This window comes from Saimiri boliviensis, chromosome 17, assembly GCF_048565385.1.
Source record: "Saimiri boliviensis isolate mSaiBol1 chromosome 17, mSaiBol1.pri, whole genome shotgun sequence".
In the NCBI taxonomy this organism is placed as follows: Eukaryota; Metazoa; Chordata; class Mammalia; order Primates; family Cebidae; genus Saimiri; species Saimiri boliviensis.
In genome coordinates, this window is record NC_133465.1 from 28,741,461 (window position 1) to 28,767,593 (window position 26,133).

Genomic DNA, 26,133 nt, shown 5'->3' on the forward strand with positions numbered 1-26,133 from the left:
AGCTAGTTTTTTGTATTTTTAGTAGAGACAGGGTTTCACTATGTTGACCAAGATGGTCTCGATCTCTCGACCTCATGATCCACCCGCCTCGGCCTCCCAAAGTGCTGGGATTACAGGCTTGAGCCACCGAGTCTGGCCTATATTTGCCTTATCTTCTATAGCCTATACTACTATTTAGTTAATATATATCTTTTGTACCAACTCACAAATTAAATTTTTATTACAGAAATATTTAATTATGTATGAACATAGAGAACCTCCCTTATTTATTTATATTATTATTATATTTTTAAGAGACAGGGTCTCACTATGTCACCCAAGCTGGAATGCAATGGCTTGCTCATAGCTCACTGCAGCCTCAAATTCCAAGGCTGAGTCTCCCAAGCAGGTGGCACTACAAGTTTGCACTACCATGCCTGGCTAGTTTTTTTTTTTTGAGACGGAGTCTTGCCCTGTCACCAGGCTGCAGTGCAGTGACACAATCTCGGCTCACTGCATGCAACCTCCACCTCCTGGGTTCAAGCAATTCTTCTGCCTCAGCCTTCCGAGTAGCTGGGACCACAGGTGCATGCCACCACACCTGGCTAATTTTTTTGTAATTTTAGTAGAGATGAGGTTTCACTGTGTTGGCCAGAATGGTCTTGATCTCTTGACCTCGTGATCCACCTGCCTCGGCCTCCCAAAGCGCTGGGATTACAGAGGTGAGCCACCGTGCTTAGCTGCCTGGCTAATTTTTTAAAAAAATTTTGTAGAGACAGGGTCTTGCTATATTGCTGAGGCTGGCTTCAAGTGCTTCTGCCCTCAAGTGATCCTCCCACCTCAGCCTCCCAAAGTGCGGGGATTATAGGCATGAGACACTACCCTCGCCCTCCCTTTTTAAATCTAAATTAATTTATGTAAATAAGTCACTTTGTACTTTACTGTAAATGCAACACCAGTTTTACAGTAAAAATAATTTACGAGTGGGGAAAAAAATAATGATTCAATGAAAATTAAACAATGGTCAAATACTCTGCTTACCCAAGAGTTTTAAGCTTAAGGTCTGCTTTCTTTAGCATAAAGGGAGATTTACAATAACTGGACAGAAAGAATATGATCATATTAAATTGAGACAAATTAATAGAAAAGTTATTGCTTTCTCATGATGCTATTAAATGGTACTTAGTACCTGTTGGTGTACCACCTAAAACTCTTATGCCCCACCACTGGCGTGCGTAGCATATTGAGAAAATATTTAACTAAAAAGTGTGTCTTAAATTTGAAGGTTAAAAAAATTAAACCAACTAAGTAAACAGCAAAATAATGTCCAATTTTTGTTTGTTTTAGAGACAGGATTTTACTCTGTCACCTAGGCTGGAGTACAATGGCGTGATCACAGCTCACTGTAAACTGGAACTCCTGGCCTCAAGCGATCCTCCCACCTGGGCCTCCGAAAGTACTGGAATTACAGGTGTGGGCCACTGTGTCCAGCCTCGTTTTATTTGAAAATAAAAAAGTATATGAACTCTACCGAACTAAGACTGTATGATATTAAAAGCTGAATAGCCAAAAATATTCAAGAATCAGTTAAGGAAAAAGGTAACTGGTATTGCCAAAGAAAGTAAGTAGCTATGAACATTATAAATCAGAATTTGAGAAACTGAGTTTTCTGATGACATTAAAAGGACCACTGAAGAAAGACAAAGTAAAAATAATATTCATGAGGTTTGCAGCAGAAAACTATAAGCTCAAGGCAAAATGTAAAGACTTTACCTACAATAGGCAAACCATAGGAATCAACACATCATAGCAATAATTTTGGAGTAACTGTAACAAGATCTAAAATGAAACAGTGCAAGTAAGGCAGAACAACCGTCAGAAAGTGAAGGTAAAGGCTATTTCAGCTATCAGTTTTACATATGCCAGGACTACATATTTTCCCTGCGACCCTTGATCATACATGTTCCTAAAACTTCAAGTAAGAGACTGTGAATAGAGACTAGAATTAGGACAGCAACTAGGTTTCACTTTCTAATTAAAAAAAAAAAGTTACACATAATTTCTAACAGGTGAGCTTATAGTTCTAAATTCCTCCCTTCTCCCAAGCAAAATAAACTAAATAATATTCAGTCAGAACATTTTAATATCTCTGTAGCTAAGTGGTGAAAAAGGTTTTGCAATCAGTCAAAATAATTATTAGGAAGGGTAATTTTACATTTCCTGGAGGCATAGGTATCGACTTCTAATCTAACAAGTAATACTCCTGAAAGTTTCCAAGGTTCACGATTAAAAAGATCTCTAAGCAAACACCTGTTGCAAAATAAGTAAACTCCAACTCTCTATCCATTCAGTTCCCAAATATTCCTACATAAATTACGACAATTATTCAACATGGCTAATGCTGATTTTACTCTCTCTAAAAGAAAAAAGACAGTAGAAAGTGACACTTACTTGGTAAGATTTGTAATATGTGGATAGTTCATTACAAGTCCTCTCAGAAACTCTGATAAATCTTTGTAGGAATGGTACCGATAAAGAGCCAGATTTGAGGAAGAGCGTAACATGAGGCTTTCCAAACCATTTTCAGCTGAAAGGTCTTTAATTAAAGTTTCAAACTCTTTAGTAGTTGGATCGCTGGCATCATCGGTGCTGGTGCTAGCCCCCTTTCCCTTCTTTGATTCATTGTTTGAATCTGTTGAGGATCGAACAAGTGTGAAGTTGACCTGAATAGCACCTTCACTCTTGACAGTCACATTCTTGGTAACTGGATTATACCTATGATAAAGGAGACAGATCAGAACCACACTCCTGCAGCTAGAGTACCCAAACCCTGGGAAAACAGGTGTGCAAAGAACGTGTGAATCCTTGAGATAAATGTGATGCATCTTCCTAAAGAGACAAAACTTTAACGCTGAGTAATTTATTATTTTTAATACATTAATAAAGAACAGACATGGGTATACTACAACATGTAAATGGATTTTTTTCATATATATATATTTTAAGACAGAGTCTCGCTCTGTCACCCAGGCTGGAGTGCAGTGGCACCATCTCAGTTCACTGAAACCTCTGCCTCCTGGGTTCAAGTGATTCTCTTGCCTCAGCCTCTTGAGTAGCTGGGATTACAGGTGCCCACCACCACACCTGGCTAATTTTTGTATTTTTAGTAGAGACGGGGTTTTACCATGTTGGCCAGGCTGGTCTCAAACTTCTGACCTCAAGTGATGCGCCCACCTCCACCTCCCAAAGTGCCGGGATTACAGGCATGAGCCACCGTGCCCAGCCTGGGTTTTTAAGATTAAATATATGACTTCAAAAGAAAGTTAATATTTGTAGTGGATACTCCCATGTCTCTTGAAACTTGAATTCACTTGTCCTCTATCTGGGTACATGGGTGGAAAAGTTGGAGAGGTGCTAAGTTAGGACATTCTCTGCCAAACACATCCTTCTCACCCTGTTTCTCAGATCCCCTGCTGCTTTAGTTAATACTCTTTCAAAATGGAAGAGTCACAGAAAATACCTCATTACTCATTAGTGTGAGGTTTTAACCCATCCATTTATGGACCACTAGATATATGGAAACCATTAAAAAACAAAGGCAACAACTAAATGTGTTCATGTATTTACCCTTATTTCAATGCGTATTCAAACTAACTCTTCAAAAATAAGTTAGCTAGTAGGAAGAAGGGAAAATATCCTGTGGTAACATCTATACTTATCAAAAGATAAAGAAAACTACAAGAGAAACCTTGTATCTACTAAAAACACAAAAATTAGCCAGGCATGGTGGCACATGCCTGCAATCTCAACTACTTGGGAGGCTGAGATGCAAGCATTCCTTGAACCCAGGAGGTGGAGGTTACAGTGAGCTGAGAGTGTTACTGCACTCCAACCTGGGCAACAGGGAGAGGCTCTGCTTCAACAACAACAACAAGGTTTCTAGTATGTCAAATAGATTGTATTGCTTTGGGCTTGCCTTTATTTAGCAAATAAAAGGAATGAGAAACGTTCTTTCTATGCATTTTCTATGTTCTTTGTGCTTCATCAACTAATATTTTTGTTACTCTTTTAAAGGAAAAACTATCTTGAAAACATTTCCAAGAAATTCTACTACAAATTGGAACTGACTTTATAGAATTACTTTGGCCTAACTCTCCTTTTAAATAAAAAAAAAACCTAAGGCCACAAGGACCAGCATTTGATGTGTACTCTAAAGTGTCCTGTTTAATGTCCAGGTTGGAAGCATGTCGCAATGAGTAAATAAGCAATAACTAGAATATTTCTCCCAGGAATCTTTTTATTTTTTTTCATGTACTCTATCTGTCACTAAAGGAGAGTCAAAGATGTAACAAGCCCTAAACTTACCAGAAATACATTCAAAGTTGCTTAACAGGCTCTCTAGGACATTCTGGTAATAATCTTCTAGATTGGAGTGGAGCCATGTTTGTCTGTCCCCCAAGCACTCAATTTCAAAGCATTCAGTCACTTACCCTCGAGCAGATGCTGTGATTTTATACGTTCCTGGAACCAAGAGACGCCAGTAATCTCCAGTTTTGTAAGTAGTCACTGGGTGATTAATTTCAGCAACACTAATGGTGGCATTTAATATACCCCTGCCATCTGTGGCATCTAGAACAAATCCTTTGACACCCTGATGAACCTGGATTAAGTACAAGGACACCATATTTCAATAGTAAACATCATCTAATTATCTTGTGAGGTCATATTCAAAATAACAGATTGTTAACACAAATAAATGGAACAAACAGGAATTTAGGAGTTCAGAGTAAAGCTAAATGTAAATATTCATTGATGTATTTCTGAAGGCTAATTTTTCATAGGCTTTGTTTCTCTTTATCATGAAGAATATAAGTAATACTTTTTAAAGGTTAGCATGTTCTGATTTTTCAGAATATGACATTCTACAAGAAAACAGGCCTAGCCTCTTCAAAAGGAAATGGCAATTTTTTTTAAATGGAAGGACTCTTCTAGATCAAAGAATAGTAAAGAGATATAATAATGAAATGCAATGCATAAAACATGACTAGATCCAGGTCATAAAATATAGCTATATAGAAAAAAATTGCATTTGGGGGACAAGTATGGAAATTTAAATATAAACTAAGCATTAGGTAATATTAGAGAATTACTGTTAATTTTCTTGGGTAGGATAGTAGCATTTAGAGACAGCATGTAGGAGAATATCCTTATTTTTAGGAGATAGATGCTGAAATATTGAGGGGTAAAATACCATACTTGCAATTTATATTAAAATAGTTCAGTCAAAAATATGTGTGTATATAAATAAAATTTACATTAAAATAAAGCAAATACAACAAAATGTTAAAAATAATAAATCTAAATATAGGAATAATTATTGGCTAGTCATAACTTTTTTGTATTTAAATTTTTTCAGAATAAAATGTCTATAAATATAGTAAACAAACTCACAGCCTTTATGTCACACCACACAGGAAAAAGAAAAAAGCAGAAATGTACTGGCACAAACTATTAGTCTGATTATCCTATTTAACATAAGCACATTTCTTGTACTCTTTCCCTATTAGCCACCATACATATCCAAACAAAAGGAAATTAATCATTTCACGGTAAATCACTGGCAATAAGAAAAAGAATAAAAGCACTTACTCCACAGCCTATCGTTCTATCACCTGGTAAATTATTAGGTGTGTATCCAATTTATGTTGGTCTTTTATAAACACAGAGTAAAAAGTGACCACTAACCTCTAAGAGCGAAACATCACTACCTTGTTTAATCATTTTCTTCAACTTTTCCTCATGCATACAAATATACTCATTTCCATCCATGAGTTTTCTAGATAAATATACTAAATCCCTTGGAATATACAAATTGGTTAAATATACGAAAACAAACTGAAATTGTAAAGAGTATATTCTAAAAATCACTGCACAAAAACCATGTATGTGTACACACAAAAATCTTTTCACCCTAAGGAGAAATTTCATACTTCACTCCTGAATAGTCACCTGTTTCATAAACTGGATTAGAGATCTTCGATTCTGTTCCCAAAAATTTGGCAGCTCTTTCTCAAATGGGTATTTCACACAACCTAGTTCAATAGTCACTTCAAAGCAATTTGTTTGTAAATAGTTCCAGTCCTGCATACCTCCTAAGGGATAAAAATTAAAATTAATCACTCTGAAGAAGTTCTAAACAGCTCACATTCCAAAAGGTAAGCAATATTCCTAGTAAAAAGCCAAATTAATCTCCTATTAGCATTGACTGAAAAACAGTAATGCGTTCATGTGAGGGCACTTTGATGGTTGTGATACAAGAAAAACACCTATACTTTCATGTTTAATTGTTCAAATATAGCTTATAATCTACCTATTAGCACATGTAAGATTCTTTGTAATAGCCAGAAGTAAAACGTAACACCTTAATGAAGTTTTAGTGATTAAAGTGTTACATTTTACTTCTAGCTATTACAAATAGCTATACCTTCATGCTTAATTGTTCAAATACAGCTTATACTCTTCCTATTAGCACAGTAATAGCCAAAAGCAAAACGTAACTTTAATAAGATTTAGCGCATTATTCTTACTCAAACCTCAATGTACATCAAACATAAAAGTAGTTGAAAAGATTACTTAAATATTTTAAACTATATAAACAATGTTTTTAAAATGATGATTATTTCTCAAAATTAAAAGATCAGTACCAAGCCGCACCATCTAGGAAAGCAGAAAGGTCACCAAGTTTCTAAGGCCTTGATACAAAAGAATCCTCACCTGGGACATTATACCAATTAGCTCCATTTGTTATTCCATGAGGAAAATATTCATTAGGGTACATATTCTTGCAAGGTCTACCTTGAAACATCTGGGAATTTTCCTGGAAAAACAAAAAGAATCTTTACTTATATTTGTTTGCATCTCCATCAAAAAATTCTGGGAAGATACAGGAAAATAATAAAAGTGGCTTCCAACAGGGTGTGTGAGGGGTGGAGGTGGGAGTGAGGTGGGGATATGAGCAGTGAGACTTTTCAGTGTATAGCTTTTTATGCCATTTTGATTTTTCACTATGTGAACTTATCTGTTTTTAAAAATCTAACTTAAATGTGCTCTGTAAGAAAATATTGACAACTTTGTCCAGGCGTGGTGGCTCATGCCTGTAATCTAAGCACTTTGGAGGCCGAGGCGGGCGGATCAGCTGAGGTCCGGAGTTCAAGACCAGCCTGACCAACATAGTGAGACCCCGTCTTAAAAAAAAAAAAAAAGAAAGAAAATATTGACGACTTCATTTATTGCTTGCAATTACAATTAATATGAAACCCAGCCAAACCCCTCTCTAAAAAAAAGCTTCTGCTCATATTCATACTTTTGTTTCACATTTTCAAGGAGCTTAAAGTCCAAAGAAGATAGTACACATACAATGAGAGTAAGCAGCTTTTCCTGACTTCTAGTGGGAATAAGATGGCTCTTCTGGGCTGACTGCCCTCTGTACAATTATCTTATCCTATTACAACTAGTTACATCTTTTTCTTCCCTAAAGACAATACATTATTCCTTGAAACAGTTTTTTGTCTCTGTGTCCTCAGCATCTAGCATACAGGTCACTCAAGGAAGTGACTGATCACTCAAGGAAGGGCAAGAAAACTGCTATGGAGGCACAAATAAATGCCATTGAAAGAGGAAACAAAGATTACATCTGATTAGAGTAGCAGCGGGAGTTTCCTAGAAGAAACTGAGCTTTGAAAGATGGTCAAAACTTCATTTATCTCTTTTTGAAACAGAAAAAAAGTACTGAAAGTATGAAGAGAAAAATAATAATTTCCCATTTTTCTACCACAAAGAATTAACCATTTAACGTTAAAATACACGAACAAGGACAGATAAGCTCATGCCTATAATTCCAACACTTTGGGAGGCCAAGGTGGGAGAACTGCTTGAGCTCAGAAGTTCAAGACCAGTCTGGACAACACAATGAGACCTTGTCTCTACAAAAAAAAAAAAAAAAAGTCAAGCATGGTGGCACATGCCTGTAGTCCCAGCTCCTGGGAAGGCTGAGATGGGAAAATAGCTTGACCCTGTCAAGGAGGTCAAGGCTGCAGTAAGCCATGACTGCACCACTGAACTGCAGCCTGGGTGACAAAGCAAGACTCTGCCTTAATAAAAATAAAATTAAATAAACAATCCCCCTTTAGAAACTTAATATGCCAATTATAGGCTTATCATCCCATCACTCTTATCAAATAAAAAACTATAATTTTAGATTATGGTAATAATTATATGCATGCTCTTTTGCTTTTGTTTTGTTTTGGTTTTGAATCTGAGTCTTATTTTGTCAACCAGCCAAGAGTGCAGTGGTAGAAGCACAGCTCATTGCAGCCTGAATCTCCCCATGCTCAGATGATCCTTCCACCTCAGCCTCCTGAGTAGCTGGGACTACAGGCATGCACCTCCACACCTGGCTAATTTTTGTATTTTTTGTAGAGATGGGGTTCACCATGTTGTCCAGGCTGGTCTTGAACCTCTGTGGCTCAAGCAATCTGCCCACCTCAGCCTCCCAAAGTGTTGGGATTACAGGTGTGAGCCATCACACTGGGTCTAGTTATATAACTTTTTTTTTTTTTTTTTTTTTTTGAGATGGAGTTTTGCTCTCATTGCCCAGGCTGGAGTGCAGTGGCACGATCTTGGCTCACTACAACCTCTGCCTCCCAGGTTCAAGCGATTCTCCTGCCTTAGCCTCCCGAGTAGCTGGGATTACAGGTATGCACCACCATGCTCAGCTAATTTTGTATTTTTAGTAGAGATGGGGTTTCGCCATGTTGGACAGGCTGGTTTCGAACTCCTGACCTCAAGTGATCCACCCGCCTCAGCCTCCCAAAGTGCTGGGATTACAGGTGTGAGCCACCATGCCTGGCCACATAACTTTTATATACTGACTTTTTTTTAACTTATATGTGAATAGAGAACAGATGCTCCACCCCTCAGTCTTCTTTAGGTTTTCAAAATCCACTTTATTGAGATATAATTTACATTCCACACAACTGACTAGGATGACACTCAAATTCCACTTAAAGTGTACAAATCAATGGTTTTTAGTATTCACAGAGTTGTATAACCACCCACCACAATAAATTTTAGGACATTTCATCACCCCAAAGAGAAACTCTACACCTATTGGCATTCTGCATTTATCCCCAATCTCCACTCCCCACCCCCACTGCAAACCCTAGGCAATCACCAATCTACTTTCTCTGTGTCTCTATGGGTTCGCCTATTCTGAACATTACATATAAATGGAATCATACAATATGTAGTCTCTTGTGACTTATTTCACTTAGCATGTTTTCAAGGTTCATTCAAGTTGTACAATGTATCAGTACTTTGTTACTTTTTATGGCTGAATAATATTCCACTCTATGATTTTTTATGTCTACTTATCAGATTGTTTACCCATTCATCAGTTGATAGACATTTGGGTTGTTTCCATTTGTGAATAATGCTATCACAAATATTCATGTACAAGTTTTTTTGTGAACAGGTTTCCATTTCTCTTGTACTACGGTATACACCTAGCAGTGGAATGCTGGTTCATACTATAATTCTATATTTAATGTTTTGAGGACTGTTTTCCAAGGCAGTTATACCATTTTACATCCCACCAGCAATGTACGTACAAAGGTTCCAACTTCTCCACATCTTTGCCTATGCATATTTTCCATTTTTTAAATTACAGCCATCCTATTGGGTAAGAAGAGGTATCTTACTGTGGTATTGATTTGCATTTCTCTGCTGCTAATATTGAGCATCTTTTCATGTGCTTGTTGACTATTTCATCTTTTTTAGAGAAATGTCAGATCCTTTGCCCATTTTTCACTTGGATGTTTGTCTTTTACTATTTAGCTGTGAGATTTATTTATATATTCTAGATCTAAGATGTTTATCAGATATATGATTTACAAAAATTTCTCTTATTCTGTGGGTCATGTTTTTATTTATTTATTTTTTTGGGGGCTGAGGTCTCTTTCTATTGCCCAAGCTGGAGTGCAGTGGCATGATCATAGTTCATGTTAGCCTCTACCTCCCGGGCTTAAGCAATTCTTCAGCCTCAGCCTCCCAAGTAGCTGGGACTATAGGTAGGTACCACCACACCCAGCTTCTGTGAGTTGTCTTTTTACTTCCTTAATGTTATCTGTTATGGATTGAGTTGCGTCCTCCAAAAATATACTGAAGTCCTAACCCTCAGTACCTCAGAATGTGATCTTATTTGAAAATAAGTTCCTTAAAGAGGTAATCAAGTTAAAATGAGGTGATTAGCACAAGCCCTATTCCAATATGACGGTGTCCTTATACAAAGGGGAAACTGGGATACAAAGACAAAAGGAGAATGCCATGTGATGATGAAGGGTTGGAGTGATGCAGCTAGAAAGGAAGGAAACCAAGAGGTGCCAGCAAAGCACCAGAAACTAGGGAGAAACAAGGAAGGATTCTTCCACAGTTTCAGAGGGAGCATGGCCCTGGCAACACCATGATTTTGGACTTCTGGCCTCCAGAACTGTGAGACAATAAATTTCTGTTGTCTTAGACCACTCAGTCTGTGGAATTTTGTTACAGCAGAACTAAAAAATGAATAGTTTCCTTTGCAGTAAATAAGTTTTTAATCTTGATGATATCAAATATAACAATCTTTTTTTGTCACTTATGCTTTTGATGTCATATTTAGAGGAGAACCAAGGTCACTTTTTTTTTTGAGTTTTATAGTTTTAGTTTTTCTATTTAGGTTTATGACCTATTTTGAGCTAATTTTGGGGTGTGGTATGAGGAAAGTATCTAGTTTATTCTTTTGCATATAAATATCCAATTGTCACAGCACCATTTATTTTAAAAATCGAATCTTTGCCTATTGAATTGCCTTGGCATCCTTGTCTAAAAAAAAAAAAAATCAACTGACCATCAACTAAGAATCTATTTCTGGGCTCTCAGTTCTGTTTCATTCATCTATGTGTCTGTCCTTATGCCAGTACCACACTGTCTTAATTACTGTAGCTTTATAGTAAGTTTGGAATTGGATGTATGAGTTCCCTAACTTTTGTCATTTATTCTTCATTTCAGAGATAATTTTGTCTTTTTCTTCCATTTTTTTTTCCTGAGTCCTATAAACTTTATTTCTCCCTGGTTTTCATTTCCTGGCTTCTGTTTTTATTTTTTGACTATCTGAGATGAGGTAGTTTCTCATATTCTCAATGTATGCTTGGGTATACTTAATCTGTTTAGAGGGCCAACTGAACAGTTTTCTTCTGCTTCTTATTTTTTGCTAATGGTAGGGTTTTCTTAGTTTCTGTATTGAAATTTCATTTCCTAATTTTCTGCAATAGTTTTCCATGGACTTTATTTTCCTCTTGTTCATTTTTATGATATTGGGCATTTAATATTATTCCTAGCTTAATGGTACGCTTTTCTGTCAGTCTAGCAAAATCCAGGTACCTCAGTGTGGTTGTTTTATTTATTTGTCTTGGTGCTAAGGGTGGAGCTGGGAGTCTTCTGATTTTAAAGTTATTTTCTGTCTTGTAAAAACCTTACATTTTCCTCCACTTTTTCTTTTTCTCATTCACCATCTAGTTAGCAAGGAGCATGTCTTCATTTCTTTTTTTGCCTTTTTTTTCCTCCAGAAGTTATGAGTTTGGAAGATCTCCCTGTAACCATCCTCTCCTTTTAAATTGTGCTTATCCCATTAAATCTCACCGGATCCTTTAAGTTGTGTGCATTTTGAAATCTCTTCCCTGTATTCCAGAGCTCTCATCTGTCCAGTTACTCCTTTAGTATTTTCGAATTTAGTGCATATGTTATGTATGGTGGTCATTCCATATCACCTTCACAGCTGCCCTTCACTGGTACCCACTTCTGTCTTCTTTGTAAGTTTTCTCGGTCTGTTTTACTTCACCATGAAGCCTTGTGGTGGGGTGAAGGTAGGGTAGGTGCATGATAGAGCATCCTGAAATTTCCTGATTTTTTTTTTTAAATTTACAGTTGTTTTGCAGTTTCAGGATCTTCTGTGATGCCAACAGTGTGGTTTTGTGTAAAATTTGGTAGTTATACAGTTGTTTTATATTGTTTAAAGAAAAATTCTGGGAGGTTGGTTATCACATAGCCATCATTGTCTTTGGCTGCTCAGAAGTCTCCCAAGACTATTTACTTTTCAGAAGTTTTGAAGAGTAAATATAAAGAAACTTGGAATGGTAGTTTCATGGGGGCTTATTAAAGATAGCAGAAGACATTATTTTTAGAGGAGCTACTTACTGACCAAGAAAAAGGAGGCTGTGCGTGAAGACTGAGGAGTTTAATGATCACCTTTCCATTTACAAAATAAGATATGAAGACACAATAATCCAGGAGGCAGAAGGCAGTGGGATCAAGAGATGGAGAATATTGTTAAGACACAGATGAATAACAATTGAGAAGACAGAATCTTAGTGAACTCACATCAGATTACTCAAAGTTCTACTTTAGTTCAATGCAAAGTGATCTACTATGAATAAGAGGGATAGAGCTGGAATAGGAGGCTCAGATAGAGGACAAAGGCTCTGAATCACCACAGTGGGAAATGAGCCAGGGAGTCAAGTAGCTAAACAGGAAATACTGTCATGTAGGAGTGAGGGTTCAGCTGAAGTTGGAGAGCATACATATGGACTATAGCAAATTGCCATGACTGTGTGACTACTCTGGGCTGTACTTGCAATATTGGAATGGAGAAAAGAGACAATGGTAATTACTCAGGATTGGAGGGCAAAGCAGATAGGTCAAAAGGGTATATAAGATCCTTAGGAGAATCACTGAAAATGTATGTCCATGGTCTAGGCTACATAGAAAGGTAAATCAAATCAAAAGGGTTAATGGTCTAAGAAAACAAAGAGAAGATAAGGAACTGGAAGCCATAATGAAGGCAAAAAGCAGAAATCATGAGAATGAGCATAGAATGTGATGGGAATATATACAAAATCTGACCATTTAATTTTTATTTTGATGGTTGGGACACTATCCATTCTCCTCTTATTACTCCACATATGTACTTCAAAAAAATACTTATATCCAAACAGTCCAAGGTAATAACTCTTTAAAGTGAAATGAACAGCTGTACTCCTCTAGCAGAAACTGAACAATCTCACAAGATTCATTTGTAGAGAATGAGGGAGTGGGAAAAGTAGAATGATTTAGGGCTGCGACTAGAGAGCACAGAGTTACAGTAATAATACTCATTAACTATAACCAATAATAGTACCAATATAACCAATAATAATACTAATTCAGTTGTAACACCAAAAACTGAAACTAACAAGCCTAGGTTACACACCTCAACATTTAACATGTTTTCTAAGAACGATTTTTATTTTTTTGAGACAGGGTCTCAGCTTTGTCACCCAGGCTAAAGAACAGTGTTGTGATCAAGCTCACTTCAACCTCAATCTCCTGGGATCAAGCGATCCTCCCACCTCAGCCTCCTAAGCAGCTGGGATAACAAATGTATGTCACCATGACTGGCTAATTTTTTTTACTTTTAGTAGAGGCAAGCTCTTGCTATGTTGCCCAAGCTGGTCTCAAACTCCTGGGCTCAAGCAATCCTCCTGCCTTGCCCTATCAAAGTGCTGGGATTCCAGGCATGAGCCACCATGCCCAGCCCTAAGAACGATTTTTAAATTAAATTTTCACACACACACATTTTAACATTCCTGATTGTAAGGGTAATCCATTCTAGGAAGTTTGGAAAATACAGAAATTTTCTCCCTGCTTTTCCTTGTTATGTGTCACTATAGGATCTTAGACTAAAGTCTGGCATTTTTTTCCTGTAAAGAACCAGACAGCAAATATTTTAGACTTTTTAGATCCAAAAGTCTTTGTTGCAACTACTCAACTCTGCCCTTTGCATCTATTAAGATGATTACAGGATTTTTCTTCTTTAGTTTGTTAATATAGTAAATTATACTGACTTTCAAATGTTGAAGGAGAAAGCAGACATACACAATATGTAAAAATATAGCTGTAGCTGTGTGTCAAGAGAATTTTATTTACAAAAACAGGTGGTGGACAAGACTCCAGAGCTATAATTCATTAAGCCCCTGTCTTGGTCTACTTTACTCGGCTCATAACTTATTTGTCAAATGAAATAAACTGACATGCTATGTTTCAGGTACTGTGCTAAAACCATACGTAAAAGGCCAATGGAGAAAGGTGTGTAGTATATTCAAAACTGAGGTAGGAAACAGGAGAAAAAGCTGTTTTTCAGAAACAGCTGAAAAAGTCATGCTTTCTTAACTAAGGAAGCACTTGACCTGAGTGTTGCAGAACTTTAAAGCATATTTTTTGATGAAAGAATTAATTTTATGGCATCTTATATTCAAACACAAGCCTACCTTGGAATAAGAAAGTGCTATTTGTTGAAACACAGCATCATCTGGTGATTTACTATATGTGGCAACTCCTTGTTCATCATCATCAAAAGGGTAGTTAACCACCAAAGAACCTATAAGGGAAAAGAAGAAAATGCATCAAGTTGTCTGTTTCAAGATGCATCATTAACATAAAGTAAGCTTTTCAGAATACTGCCAGAGAAGGGAAAACAATAAAATTTGCCGAGCAGAATTTTCTCAATAGAAATGAAAAATATACTAATTTCTCCAATAGAAAATAAAAGTGAATAGAGAAAATCTTTCAAATGGCTAATTTTCTAAAGCCAAAAAAGGCATAAAAGATTTATAGTACTTCTATCAAACAGTCTACCTCAAAAAAATAATTAGCATCAATATAAAAAGAACTAGCAACAAAAGAAGAAAACAGATAAATTGGACTGCATCAAAGTCAAAAACTTCTATGCATGTAGGACATAATTAAGAAAGAGAAAAGATAACCTACAGAATAGGGGAAAATATTTTGCAAGCCAGTTATCTGATAAGGGTCCAGTATCTAGAATATATTTTAAAACTCTTAAATAACAGAGACAAAAACCTAATTAAAAATTGGGCAAAGGACTTGAACAGGTATTCCTCCAAAGATATATAAATGGCCAAGAAGCTCATGAAAAGATGCTCAGCATCATTAGTTATCAGGGACATACACACCAAAACCAAAATGAGGTACCACTTCTCAACCACTAGGATGGCTATAATAATAAAAATAGAAAATATTAACTGTTGGCGAGTATATGAAGAAACTGGAATCTCAAACATTGCTGGCAGGAATGTAAAATGATCCAGCTGCTGTGGAAAACAGTTTGGCAATTCCTCAAAAAGCTTAACATGGAATTATCATATGACAATTCCACTTCTAGGTGTATAAACAAAAGAACTGAATACAGGGGCTGGGTACGGTGGCTTATGCCTATAATCTCAGCACTTTGTGGGAGGCCAAGGTGGGTGGATTGCTTGAGCCCAGGAGTTCAAGATCAGCCTTGGCAACACTGGGAGACCCTGTCTCTATAAAAAATTAAAAATAAGCCAGGTGTGATGGTGTATGCCTGCAGTTCCAGCTACTTGGGAGGCTGACGTGGGAGGACTGCCTGAGCTCAGGAGTTTGAGGCTGCAGTGAGCCATGATCACACCACTTACACTCCAGCCTGGGTGACAGAGTAAGACTAGGTTTCAAAACAAGGACTGGGGGAATGGGGGAAAGGAAAACAGAGATTCAAATAGATATTTGAATGCCAATGGACACAGAAGCATTTTTCATTGTAGTCAAAAAGTAGAAACAACCCAAATGTATATTAGTAAGTAAATGGATAAAGAAAATGTGATACTGATATATGCACATGTATATACAATATACTATTATTCAGCCATAGAAAGTAATGAAGTATGGCCGGGCGCGGTGGCTCACGCCTGTAATCCCAGCACTTTGGGAGGCCGAGACGGGTGGATCACAAGGTCAGGAGTTCGAGATCAGCCTGGCCAAAATGTTGAAACCCCGTCTCTACTAAAAATACAAAAATTAGCTGGGCGCAGTGGCACGCGCCTGTAATCCCAGCTACTCAGGAGGCTGAGGCAGGAGAATCACTTGAACCTGGGAGGTGGAGGTTGCAGTGAGCCGATATTGTGCCATTGCACTCCAGCCTGGGTGACAGAGTGAGACTCTGTCTCAAAAAAAAAAAAAAAAAAAAGTAATCAAGTACTGAGATATGCTACAACATGAATGAACCTAGAAAACACTATGCTAAATGAAAGAAGCCAGACATGAAAGGTCACATGTTATATGATTCCATATCTACGAAATATCCAGGACAGGTAAATCCCTAAAGACAGAACAAAGATGGGTGGTTACCAGGAGTTGAGGGAAGGAGATGGGGAGTCACTGTTAAATGGGTGTAGGGTATCCTTTAGGGAGATAAAAATGTTTTGGAACAAGATAGAGGGGGCAGTTGCAAAACACTGAATGCACTAAATGCCACTGGAATTATATAAACTTCACCTCAATAAAAAAATTAGTATCAAAATTTTTGAAAATTTATGAAAAAGAACATTGTTTTCCCCTAAAATCTTTTAAGATCCTTCTAAATTATAAAGTTGGCAGTGAAGGGAATCAGAATATGCTGCCCTAGAATATGACTCTTTAGCATATTAATTATTTAGAGCTGATGGCAACTGAGAAGCAGCACATGCAGGAAAGGCTATCTACCCTCCCCATTTCTGCCTAAAATTAGGGCATAAATTTCCTGTGAGAAAGTTACCTTCTTGGTACCATCAGAGATGGCATAGTCAATGCCAAGATGAGCTGATACAAACAAACAATAGTAAAACAGCCCTCACCTTTCAGTCGTTTCCCCCACATATTTCCTAGTCAATTTCCCACAATTTACCACCTCTAAAAGTTTAAACCCCTTCCTTTGTGTAGTTACTTTTCCACAAGGTATCACCCTTTGTTATAAGAGCACTAAGTCCTCAACACTTACTGCCTTTTTGAGAGTTTCATGTCTTTCCTATGAACTCCCCCACTGCCTGTTGCCTGTGCCACATACAAATATTAATATCAAATAAAATTTGTATGCTTTCTCCTTTTAATCTGCCTTTTGTTAGCTTAATTCTCAAGCTCTAGTTGCAGAATCTATGAGGTTTTTTACTCCTGTACAACACGAAAGAAATTCTCCTTTAAATTGCTTTGCCAAGATTTTAAACTCCATTTAAATAAAGATTTTAAGATGAGAAAACAAAATATGTCATGGAAACAAAGATGTTTGCATGACTGAAGATTCCCACCTCTCAGCATGCCAAGGTCTTGATACCACATCTGTACATCTGTGACTTATTTTCAAAGGAATGTAACTATTATTAACTTTTCAGATTTAGCCAACATGATGTGTGATTTATTCTGAGAATATTAAAGCTCTAAATAAAAAGCGTCTTCTACCAAACATAGCATTAAACACATAAAATATAAAAAAAGAAAGCAAAAAATTTATTTTGCCAACCAGGGTATAACTTCATAATTCTTATTTGGCTCTTTGAGAACAATATATGATTACCACCTGTAGAAGTACTTTTTTCTACTATTGGCAATCTTTCAAAGCATTTTTTGGAGAATCTCAATTAACTTCCTAAATCTAAATATCCATCAGTATGTATTATCATTCTAAAATGGCAGGCTACTCTAATGCCATGAAGTCTCAACTATGATACTTCTGGATGTTCCAATAAATGTTGACACTAAATTTCTTCCCCACTGTCCCTGGTGCTAATATTTGTCATTTTTTTTTTAGTAGTTTTACTGATATAATTCAAATAGCATACAATTCATCCATTTAAAGTTGTTTATATTCACAGGGGTGTACAAACACTACCACTATCTAGTTATAGAACATTTTCATAACTCCAAAAAGAAACCCTAAAACCCATCACTCCCTCATCACCTCTTACCACTATTCACTCCAGCCCAATCCAATCACTAATCTACTTTCTGTCTCTATGGTTATGCCTATTCTGAACATTTCATAAAAATATAATTATTAACTTGATAAAGAAAAAAATAATAATCATACAATATGTGGTTTTGACTGGCTGTTGTCACTTAGCATAAGGTTTCAAGAATCTATGTCGTAGCACGTATCAGCACTTGATTCCTTTTCGTGCCAAATAATATTCATTGTAAGGGTAGATCACATTTTATTTATCCATTTATCAGATGATGGTTGTTTGGGTTGTTTCTGCTTTTTCATTATTGTGAGTAATCCTGAATGAACATTCGTGTACATTGAACATTCATATACATTAGCATTGTACATTAAATGAATGAACATTTTGTTCAAGTGAGTTTATGTGTGGACACATTTTGGTTCTCTTGGGTACTGATACCTTCACTCTTATTCACAATCTTAACTGGACGTTGTGATGATTTTTAATCTTGACCTCTCATCCTATTCAACCAATCCATCCCTGCTAAATTATTTGGAGGTATATAAGCTCAGGTACTACATGAGAATGTGGTCATTCTGCTGCAGCGAAGCATATGCCAAGCAAAAGAGAGTATCAAAATCTAAATTTTGATATCAGTAGACATATCAGTAAGAGCATATCAAAATTTAAATTTACATAAAAGCATTTATGAACCTTCAGGGAGAAAACAGAACTAAAAATTCGGATCAACTTTTATGAATGACATGAGAGCATGTTACCAAGTTCCCAGTGTGAGGGATAAATACAAAATACCTGAAGAACTACGAGAAAAAGAGGAGAGGAGAAGGAAGAAGCAGAGTAAGGGGAGAGACAGGGAAGAGGGAGAGGAGAGGAGAAAAAAGAAAAGACAGAGAAGAAAGAGGAGAGGAGATAGGAGGGAGAGAGAGAAGTAGTATGTGAGAAAAGAGAGGAGAAAGGGGTGGAGAGAAGACATGGAGGTAGAAGGAGAAGATAAGAGGAGGAAAAAAAAAAGGAGAAACAAGGAGGAAAGAAACAACCAGGACACTGGCTGAAAAAGTAATGAGAAAACACTTTTATTGTTGTCTGCCATAAAAGCAGTAACAGGATACTCATTTTAAGAAAGCATAACACTACAAACTGATAAAATTCCACGAGGATTTCCAAATGCTCTCAACAAGAACTAATTAGTAGAATATAAAGTTGCCATACCTCCATGCAGGTTTGCTGAAAGTACAAATGGATAGGACTTCATCCAGCTCATTACAGCAATAGTTTCTGGTTGGGTAGGATCTGTGATTTGAACAAATTGGTCTGGGAAATTTCGGTTCAGGTCAAAGTTGTTGCTGTTGTTTCTGCCAATTACACTTATTGAATCTCCTGTATGATATGATAAAGGATTCAAATTTAAGCCATGTTCGCTTATATTTTATTCCAATATGTACTACTTCAGATATTTTAACTCAAGGCAAATGTGAACATATCAGGCTTCACTATTATCGATCACCTATGATTATGAAACTGTCTTTGCAAAATTATTACAGTAAGAGAAATCTGACATAGTTTACCCTACCTTGATTCTTTTTTTTTTGAAACAGGGTCTCACTCAGCCACCCAGGCTGGAGTGAAGTGACATAATCTCAGCTCACTGCAACCACTGTCTCCCAGGTTCAAGTGATTCTCCCGTCTCAGCCTCCCAAGTAGCTGGGATTACAGGCACCCGCCATCATGCCCAGCTAATTTTTGTATTTTTTAGTAGAGATAGTGTTTCACCATGTTGGCCAGGCTGGTCCTGAACTGACATCGGTGATCCGCCCACCTTGGCCTCCCAAAGTGCTAGGATTATAGGATTGAGCCACCCTGCCTGGACTTCACCTTGCTTCCAACCTCCAAGCTGTCCTTGGTCATTCCTGGGCATAGGCCAAGCTAACTTTGGGAGGAATTTAGCTTACAGTTTAATCTTAAAGCAAGAATGATAATAGCCTTTCCCAAAATGAAACTACCTTTGTAAAAATAATGAAAGGCCACACGGTTGGGACTATAAGAGGACCAAAACTGGCTAACATGTATGTGTAATTAAAGTATAACCAGCCATCATTTCGGAAGTTGAAAGATTTGTAACTCTCCCAATTGCTCCTGTAGATAACATCCCTATGGCAGAACCTAAGATTGGCCTTTTGAGATGTTTTTCAGACTTTTGCATTTCTGACAACCAGCTGATACCACCCAGACCAGCGACTTGTGACTCAGCTGGTCCTGTGGCTCCTAACCAGATGGTGACTCAGCACATGAGGACTGTTTTCCACATCCCTATGATTTTATCCCCAACCAATCATCCCATTCTCTAGCCCCTTGCCCATCAAACTGCCTTGGAAAAACCGTAACCTCTGAGCCTTTGGGGAGACTGACTTGAGTGACAACTCCAGTTCTGTGTGGTTGGCCTTGTGTTAATTAAACTGTCTCTTTACTGTGATACCATGGTCTCAGTGAACTGTTTTGCCTGTGCAACAGGCAGGAAGAATCTGTAAGGCATTACAATTTTTTTTTTTTTGAGATGAAGTCTCAGGTTAGAGTGTTGCCCAGGTTAGAGTGCAATGGCATGATCTTGGCTCACTGCAACCTCCACCTCCCAGGTTCAAGCAATTCTTGTGCCTCAGCCTCCTGAGTAGCCAGAATTACAGGTGTGTGCTACCATATCCAGCAAATTTTTTGTACTTTTAGTAGAAACAGGGTTTCACCATGTTGGCCAGGCTGGTCTTAAACTCCTGACCTCAAATGATCTACCCACCTTGGCCCACCAAAATGCTGGGATTACAGGCATGAGCCACTGCACCTGGCCAGGAACCCTACACTTCTCTCTGTACTTGTATAAAGCTCACTAAGACATTCTAAGAAATACACCAAATGAAAAGAAGAAAATTGTGATATGCTCACATTAAAGTGATCACAAAAAGGTAAAGTTAGCCAAGAACAGAGTTGCAAGTTTCACTTGATGGAGGAAAAAGTTCAATTTAAGCTTAACTGTGCATATTCCATTTTACTAGGGAGTGGGGGCCTTACGTCATTATGAGAAAAATTGCAAGAGACTGAAGAAAACTGGAGGACTCACTAGCATAATTAGTTCTACCTTTCAGAAATGTCTGGGGAGTGTGTAGGAGGGATTTGTGACACTGATAAAGAATAAGGACATTAGGGGCAAAAACCTGAAAAAAAAAATATATATATATATATATGGAAGATCTTGTGTCTATTGTTCAAGAGCACTTCTGGGTACTAATGATCCTCCCAATGGTCAGGGCAGTGCTAGCAATAAGTCATGAGGCTCCATATCATACTGTGGTGCCTATTCTACTGATGGATATCATTGCCTAGAAAAAAAATCACAGACTGGGAAAAGATGAATTCTCACTCCCCTAGTGTTGTGCATAAGTTGGCATGTATTGGTCTACTGTCTCAGAGCATACTATAACACCCAGGAAAGATGGGCTTCCCAGAGAAGGCAAAGAAATGGGAAGTCAATAAATTAGCAGGTCTGGAATATGCACAGAGAGTAGAACTGAGAGTTAAAACAGAGTCACTGGCTTTGAGAGAGATCTGGTTTGATTTTTCACTTATGAAATAAGATTCCCAAAATAATGATTTAATAAGAACTGTAAACCTAAAACAAAATTCTAAAGCCCTGCCCAACCATCTGAATAGATTCCCTCCTCTTGACCAGGGAACTCCAAAGTTAACCTGAAAGACTGGTTCAGGCCATGACAGGAAGTAGGGGTCAGACATGTCTTATTACACCTCCTCCCTTCTGGAAATCAGGAAAAACCAATCAGCATTAAATACCAACACAGGCCTTAAGTCTGATAAGAAACATTTACAATCTATTCTCTCTGAAGCCTGCTACCTGGTGGCTTCATCTGCATGATAAAACTTTGGTAACTAAAACCTGTTATCCTAACCCAGACATTCCTTTCAATTGATAATAACTCTTTCAACCTTAGCCCTTTTTGGACCAAAACAATGTATATCTTAAATGTATCTGATGCCTCCCTAAAACGCATAAAACCGAGCTGCATCCCAGCCATCCTGGGCAGATGTCCTGAAGGTCTGAGGGCTTATGTCATGGGCCATGGTCACTCATATATGGCTTAGAATAAATCTCTCCAAACATTTTACAGAGTTTGACTCTTTGTTGACAGAACTATTGCTAAAATGAAACAATTTATAAAAATCTTATACTCTATTTCTAGTAAATAAGAGCCATTACCAAGTGGAAAACTCCATTAAAAGTATAAATGTGATCACATAATTGTTGAGTGGACCAGATCTTCTCATAAGAATATAAGAGCTAAAATCAATCATTAATTATAAGGAAAAAAAAACAGGAAGAAATTCCAAAAGAACCAGTTCAAATTCTCTTCTACATCAAAATAATCATGCTATATAGTGATCAAAAGATTAAGCATTAATAGCTATTCTTTACCTTCCTGGGACTTTTCATACCCATCAGGATTCATGGATGGCATAAGGTGAATTCTAGTGCTACGAACCAAATCTGTGACTTCAGGGTCTGTTCCAAAGTTCTTACAAAGGTATTCGATGAGGTTCAACAGCAGTTCTCTTCCAACCACTTCATTTCCATGCATATTTCCAATGTACTTAAATTCTGGTTCACCTGAAAACAAATTACATGGAAGACTTTTTTTCTTTTTAATCATCATGGACTCTTTTTTTTTTTTCCCCAACATATATAAATCCTGGACTAAAAATTTTTTTAAACACATATTTTTGGCAAAGGAGGTAGAAAAAACCTTCAGAAACATCTTATAAAGCAGCTTCCTTACTAATACATACGTCTGAGCAGGCTCAAAGCATATATATGCCATATAATATAAATAAATAAAACTATTAGCAGATTAAATCTAATCTATGCATGTATTAAATATCATGCCTAATATGGGTTAGCAAAAGGATTTCCTTCTTTTCTGGGAAAAGATTGGTTACATTTTCTTTTTTTCTTTCTTCTAATTTTAGTTAGGTTTTCTTAATATCGGTTATACATACTATAGGTGACTTTTCTGGATGAAACATGGCAATATTAAACACGGCTTTGAGAGGCACTACTGAAATTATGTGTAAGACCATACCAATTACCTGGTTCATGGACACCTGGATTATCAGATATCTCCATCACATAAAGTTCTCTTGACTCTACTGATTTTCCCAATGAATAAAGCCGAGTAATGTTAGGATATTCATTGGCAAACCTTCTCAAGAAGATTTCCATATCAGGGAAATGGTGGTGGTGAAAGTCCTTTGGCTGAATTGGCTGGTAGGAGGATGATGTTCCAGAAGGAATATTAGGTATAGCAACTGTGCTAGCAGTTGCTACAGCCTCAGTCGTGTCAGGGATTACCGAAGTTACAGATGGCTTAAGGGAAAAATTCACCTCTGTGGCTGGTCCTTCTTTCACCACTATATTAGTAACAGTCAATGGCATATACCTGAAAAAAAAAATTTGAAAAAGTAAGTAGTTTATAGTTAAGACATACAATGCTTTAACATTATAAAAGCACAGAAGCCTTTTCACCCTCTTACACTTAGTGATCTATCAAAGTTCAAACTAGAGATGTGCCAATTTAAGAGTTTTAAGACATTATCTCACAAAGAACCCCAGACTGAAGAACTATTTCTCTTACCAAATCTTCTCAAATACCACACACTAGAATGTATAAAAAAAAAAATTACGTTCAAAGGAAAGAGCATGTTGAAAGATTATTACCCCAATGCTACAGTACTCAAAGAAGTGATAAATCATACAATTATTTGCAGTGTCTTATCAAATTGACATTCCAACTTCTTTTTCAAGTAGGAAAGTTCAAGATTAAAGGTTATCAATTAAATCCTTATCAAAGTGAGCTTCTAGAAAGCTTTCCAGGAGAGGTGGGAAACCACTCATTTAATATATTAGAAAGCTGATAAGACAGTTCTTCAAAATGTCTTTCACAGAGCCCTGGGTTTCTTCTACTCTGGTATTCAGTTAGCTTTAAGGTAATACTTTACATAGCTGAATATCTTTTCAAATTTTAAAAATTGTCCTTCCTCTAATGCAACATCTATGTTTCACATCCCATTGTACTATTTTAGACTATGTGACAAAAAACTCCACAACAGTATTTTCTTATTATAAAGGGAGAAAAATCAGAAAATAAAGAAAAATAAAAGCCACAAAAAATAAATAACATATACTAGACTATATTTCTGTCTTACATATAAAACAGAGACTTGACATTTTAACTAAGAATCTACATAGTTTAAATTCTTACCCAGTTAAAACTACTGTAAGGTTGTAAGTTCCAGGAATAAGTAATCGGTGGAAATCACCAAATCTGCCTGTTGTGATATTATGATTAATACCAGCCACTGAGATGGTTGCATTCTCCAAACCAGATCCTGTTACTGAATCTTTAACAAATCCTTTAACTCCAATGTGAACCTAAGAAGACAAGAATCCAAGCTCAGAGACCATGAATTTGGAAGCCAAGAGGGCATAACCTCTCTCTGAACTGAGACTAGAATTTCTAAAAAATAAGGTTACTCTTCTCTCTCCCCAAAACATTTTCAATTCCTTGAGTTTAAATAAAATACAGATAGAAGTATTAAATCCTTAAACTTAAGTCATATGTGTCTGAACTCTACACTAGTAAGGTGCTTTTGAAATTCCCTCTCCTCAAAGCCAGACTTCTAATTTTCTCAACAAGGTATAATTGCTGGTGTATCCAATTGCTCTATTAGTCTGTGTGATGTTTAAATTAAACTGATGTCTATGGTTCATATAGTAGTAAAGGCTCACTAGCAAATATGATCACATGACATTGTAAGAACTTAAGAACACAAATTTGGCTAATTATTCCAGTTTGTGTAAATGTCCCAAGACAAGCAAAGGAAGCCCTGTGGAGCAGAGAGCTAGGGGTAAGGGGCAGGGGAAACAGAGCTAGAACATGTTTTAACAGATTATGATCTAATACTCTTTAAAGATAATTTATAATCTTAAATAATAAAAACAGATAAAGGACATCTAATACTGTATAGATCGTCATTCACATGCATTCAAATTTCTCCCTTATTTAATCCTGCTTCTATACCCCAAACTTCCAGTCATCTACTTTTACCTTTTCAATCAATGTGATCAAAGACTCACGATTGTTCTCCCATTCCTGTCGAAGCTGTGAAGCAGGTGGGTACTTGCAACAAGACAGTTCTAATGTGATCTCAAAACAGTTGGCCCATACATAATTGTAATCTTGCATACCACCTATAACATGGAAAAAAATAAGTTTACTCTCAGAAGGAAAAGAATTCTACCCTCCAAAAGATTGAAGAAATTAAATCAGCCATCTCTGCATGTATAAATTTTATTTTCATTAAATTGTTTAAAATTGGAGAAAGCATTTGAATTATAATGGAGGCTAACAAGGAAGGTTAAAAGAAATATACATTGAAAAAGAATAGCCGGGCGCGGTGGCTCAAACCTGTAATCCCAGCACTTTGGGAGGCCGAGGCGGGTGGATCACGAGGTCGAGAGATCGAGACCATCCTGGTCAACACGGTGAAACCCCGTCTCTACTAAAAATCTAAAAAATTAGCTGGGCATGGTGGCGCGTGCCTGTAATCCCAGCTACTCAGGAGGCTGAGGCAGGAGAATTGCCTGAACCCAGGAGGCGGAGGTTGTGGTGAGCCGAGATCGCGCCATTGCACTCCAGCCTGGGTAACAAGAGCGGAACTCTGTCTCAAAAAAAAAAAAAAAAAAATATATACATATATATATATATATATATATATATATATATAGTGAAAAAATACATTGAATTGATAGGATGAACAGTTATGAAAAGCATGACTATATCAGTTAATACCAGTAACAATAATGATAATAGTTCTACCTTTGAGTGTTTACTATATACCAGACCTGTTCTAAGAGCTTTATGTGTATTAGCATTTAATCTTTATGGCAATTATATGAGGCAGGTATTACTATTTCATCCATTTTACAGACATGAAAAGTGCAGCACAAAGAAGTTAAGATTTCTAACAGAATGATAATAAAGGGTACAAATGTCAAAGTTGTGAAGGATATTCATGTCGAAGCATTACTAAGTATCTACAATTCTAACTGTACTTCCCCTTATCAAGAAGGTGGCAAGAGCAAAAAGAAAGTCTGTATTTAGGGTGGCACAGCTACACAAATCAGGGGAAAATAAGACACAAAAAATTCTTTCAA

The 26,133-nt window shown here is 36.9% G+C and overlaps 1 protein-coding gene across 2 annotated transcripts in view; it reads right to left on the reverse strand.

Moving 5' to 3' along the window:
- CPD (carboxypeptidase D) overlaps window positions 1-26,133 on the reverse strand; it is a 72,061-nt gene that overhangs the window by 19,051 nt on the left and 26,877 nt on the right. For both annotated transcript variants that reach the window (XM_039476223.2, XM_039476222.2), the window contains exons 3-12: window positions 25,025-25,167; window positions 24,179-24,348; window positions 23,007-23,356; window positions 22,336-22,527; window positions 19,071-19,238; window positions 14,376-14,485; window positions 6,754-6,856; window positions 5,989-6,131; window positions 4,470-4,639; window positions 2,431-2,754 (exon numbers count right to left, since the gene is read on the reverse strand). In XM_039476223.2, the coding sequence (XP_039332157.1) occupies window positions 2,431-2,754; window positions 4,470-4,639; window positions 5,989-6,131; window positions 6,754-6,856; window positions 14,376-14,485; window positions 19,071-19,238; window positions 22,336-22,527; window positions 23,007-23,356; window positions 24,179-24,348; window positions 25,025-25,167 (1,873 nt within the window). The remainder of the gene's footprint in view (window positions 1-2,430; window positions 2,755-4,469; window positions 4,640-5,988; window positions 6,132-6,753; window positions 6,857-14,375; window positions 14,486-19,070; window positions 19,239-22,335; window positions 22,528-23,006; window positions 23,357-24,178; window positions 24,349-25,024; window positions 25,168-26,133) is intronic.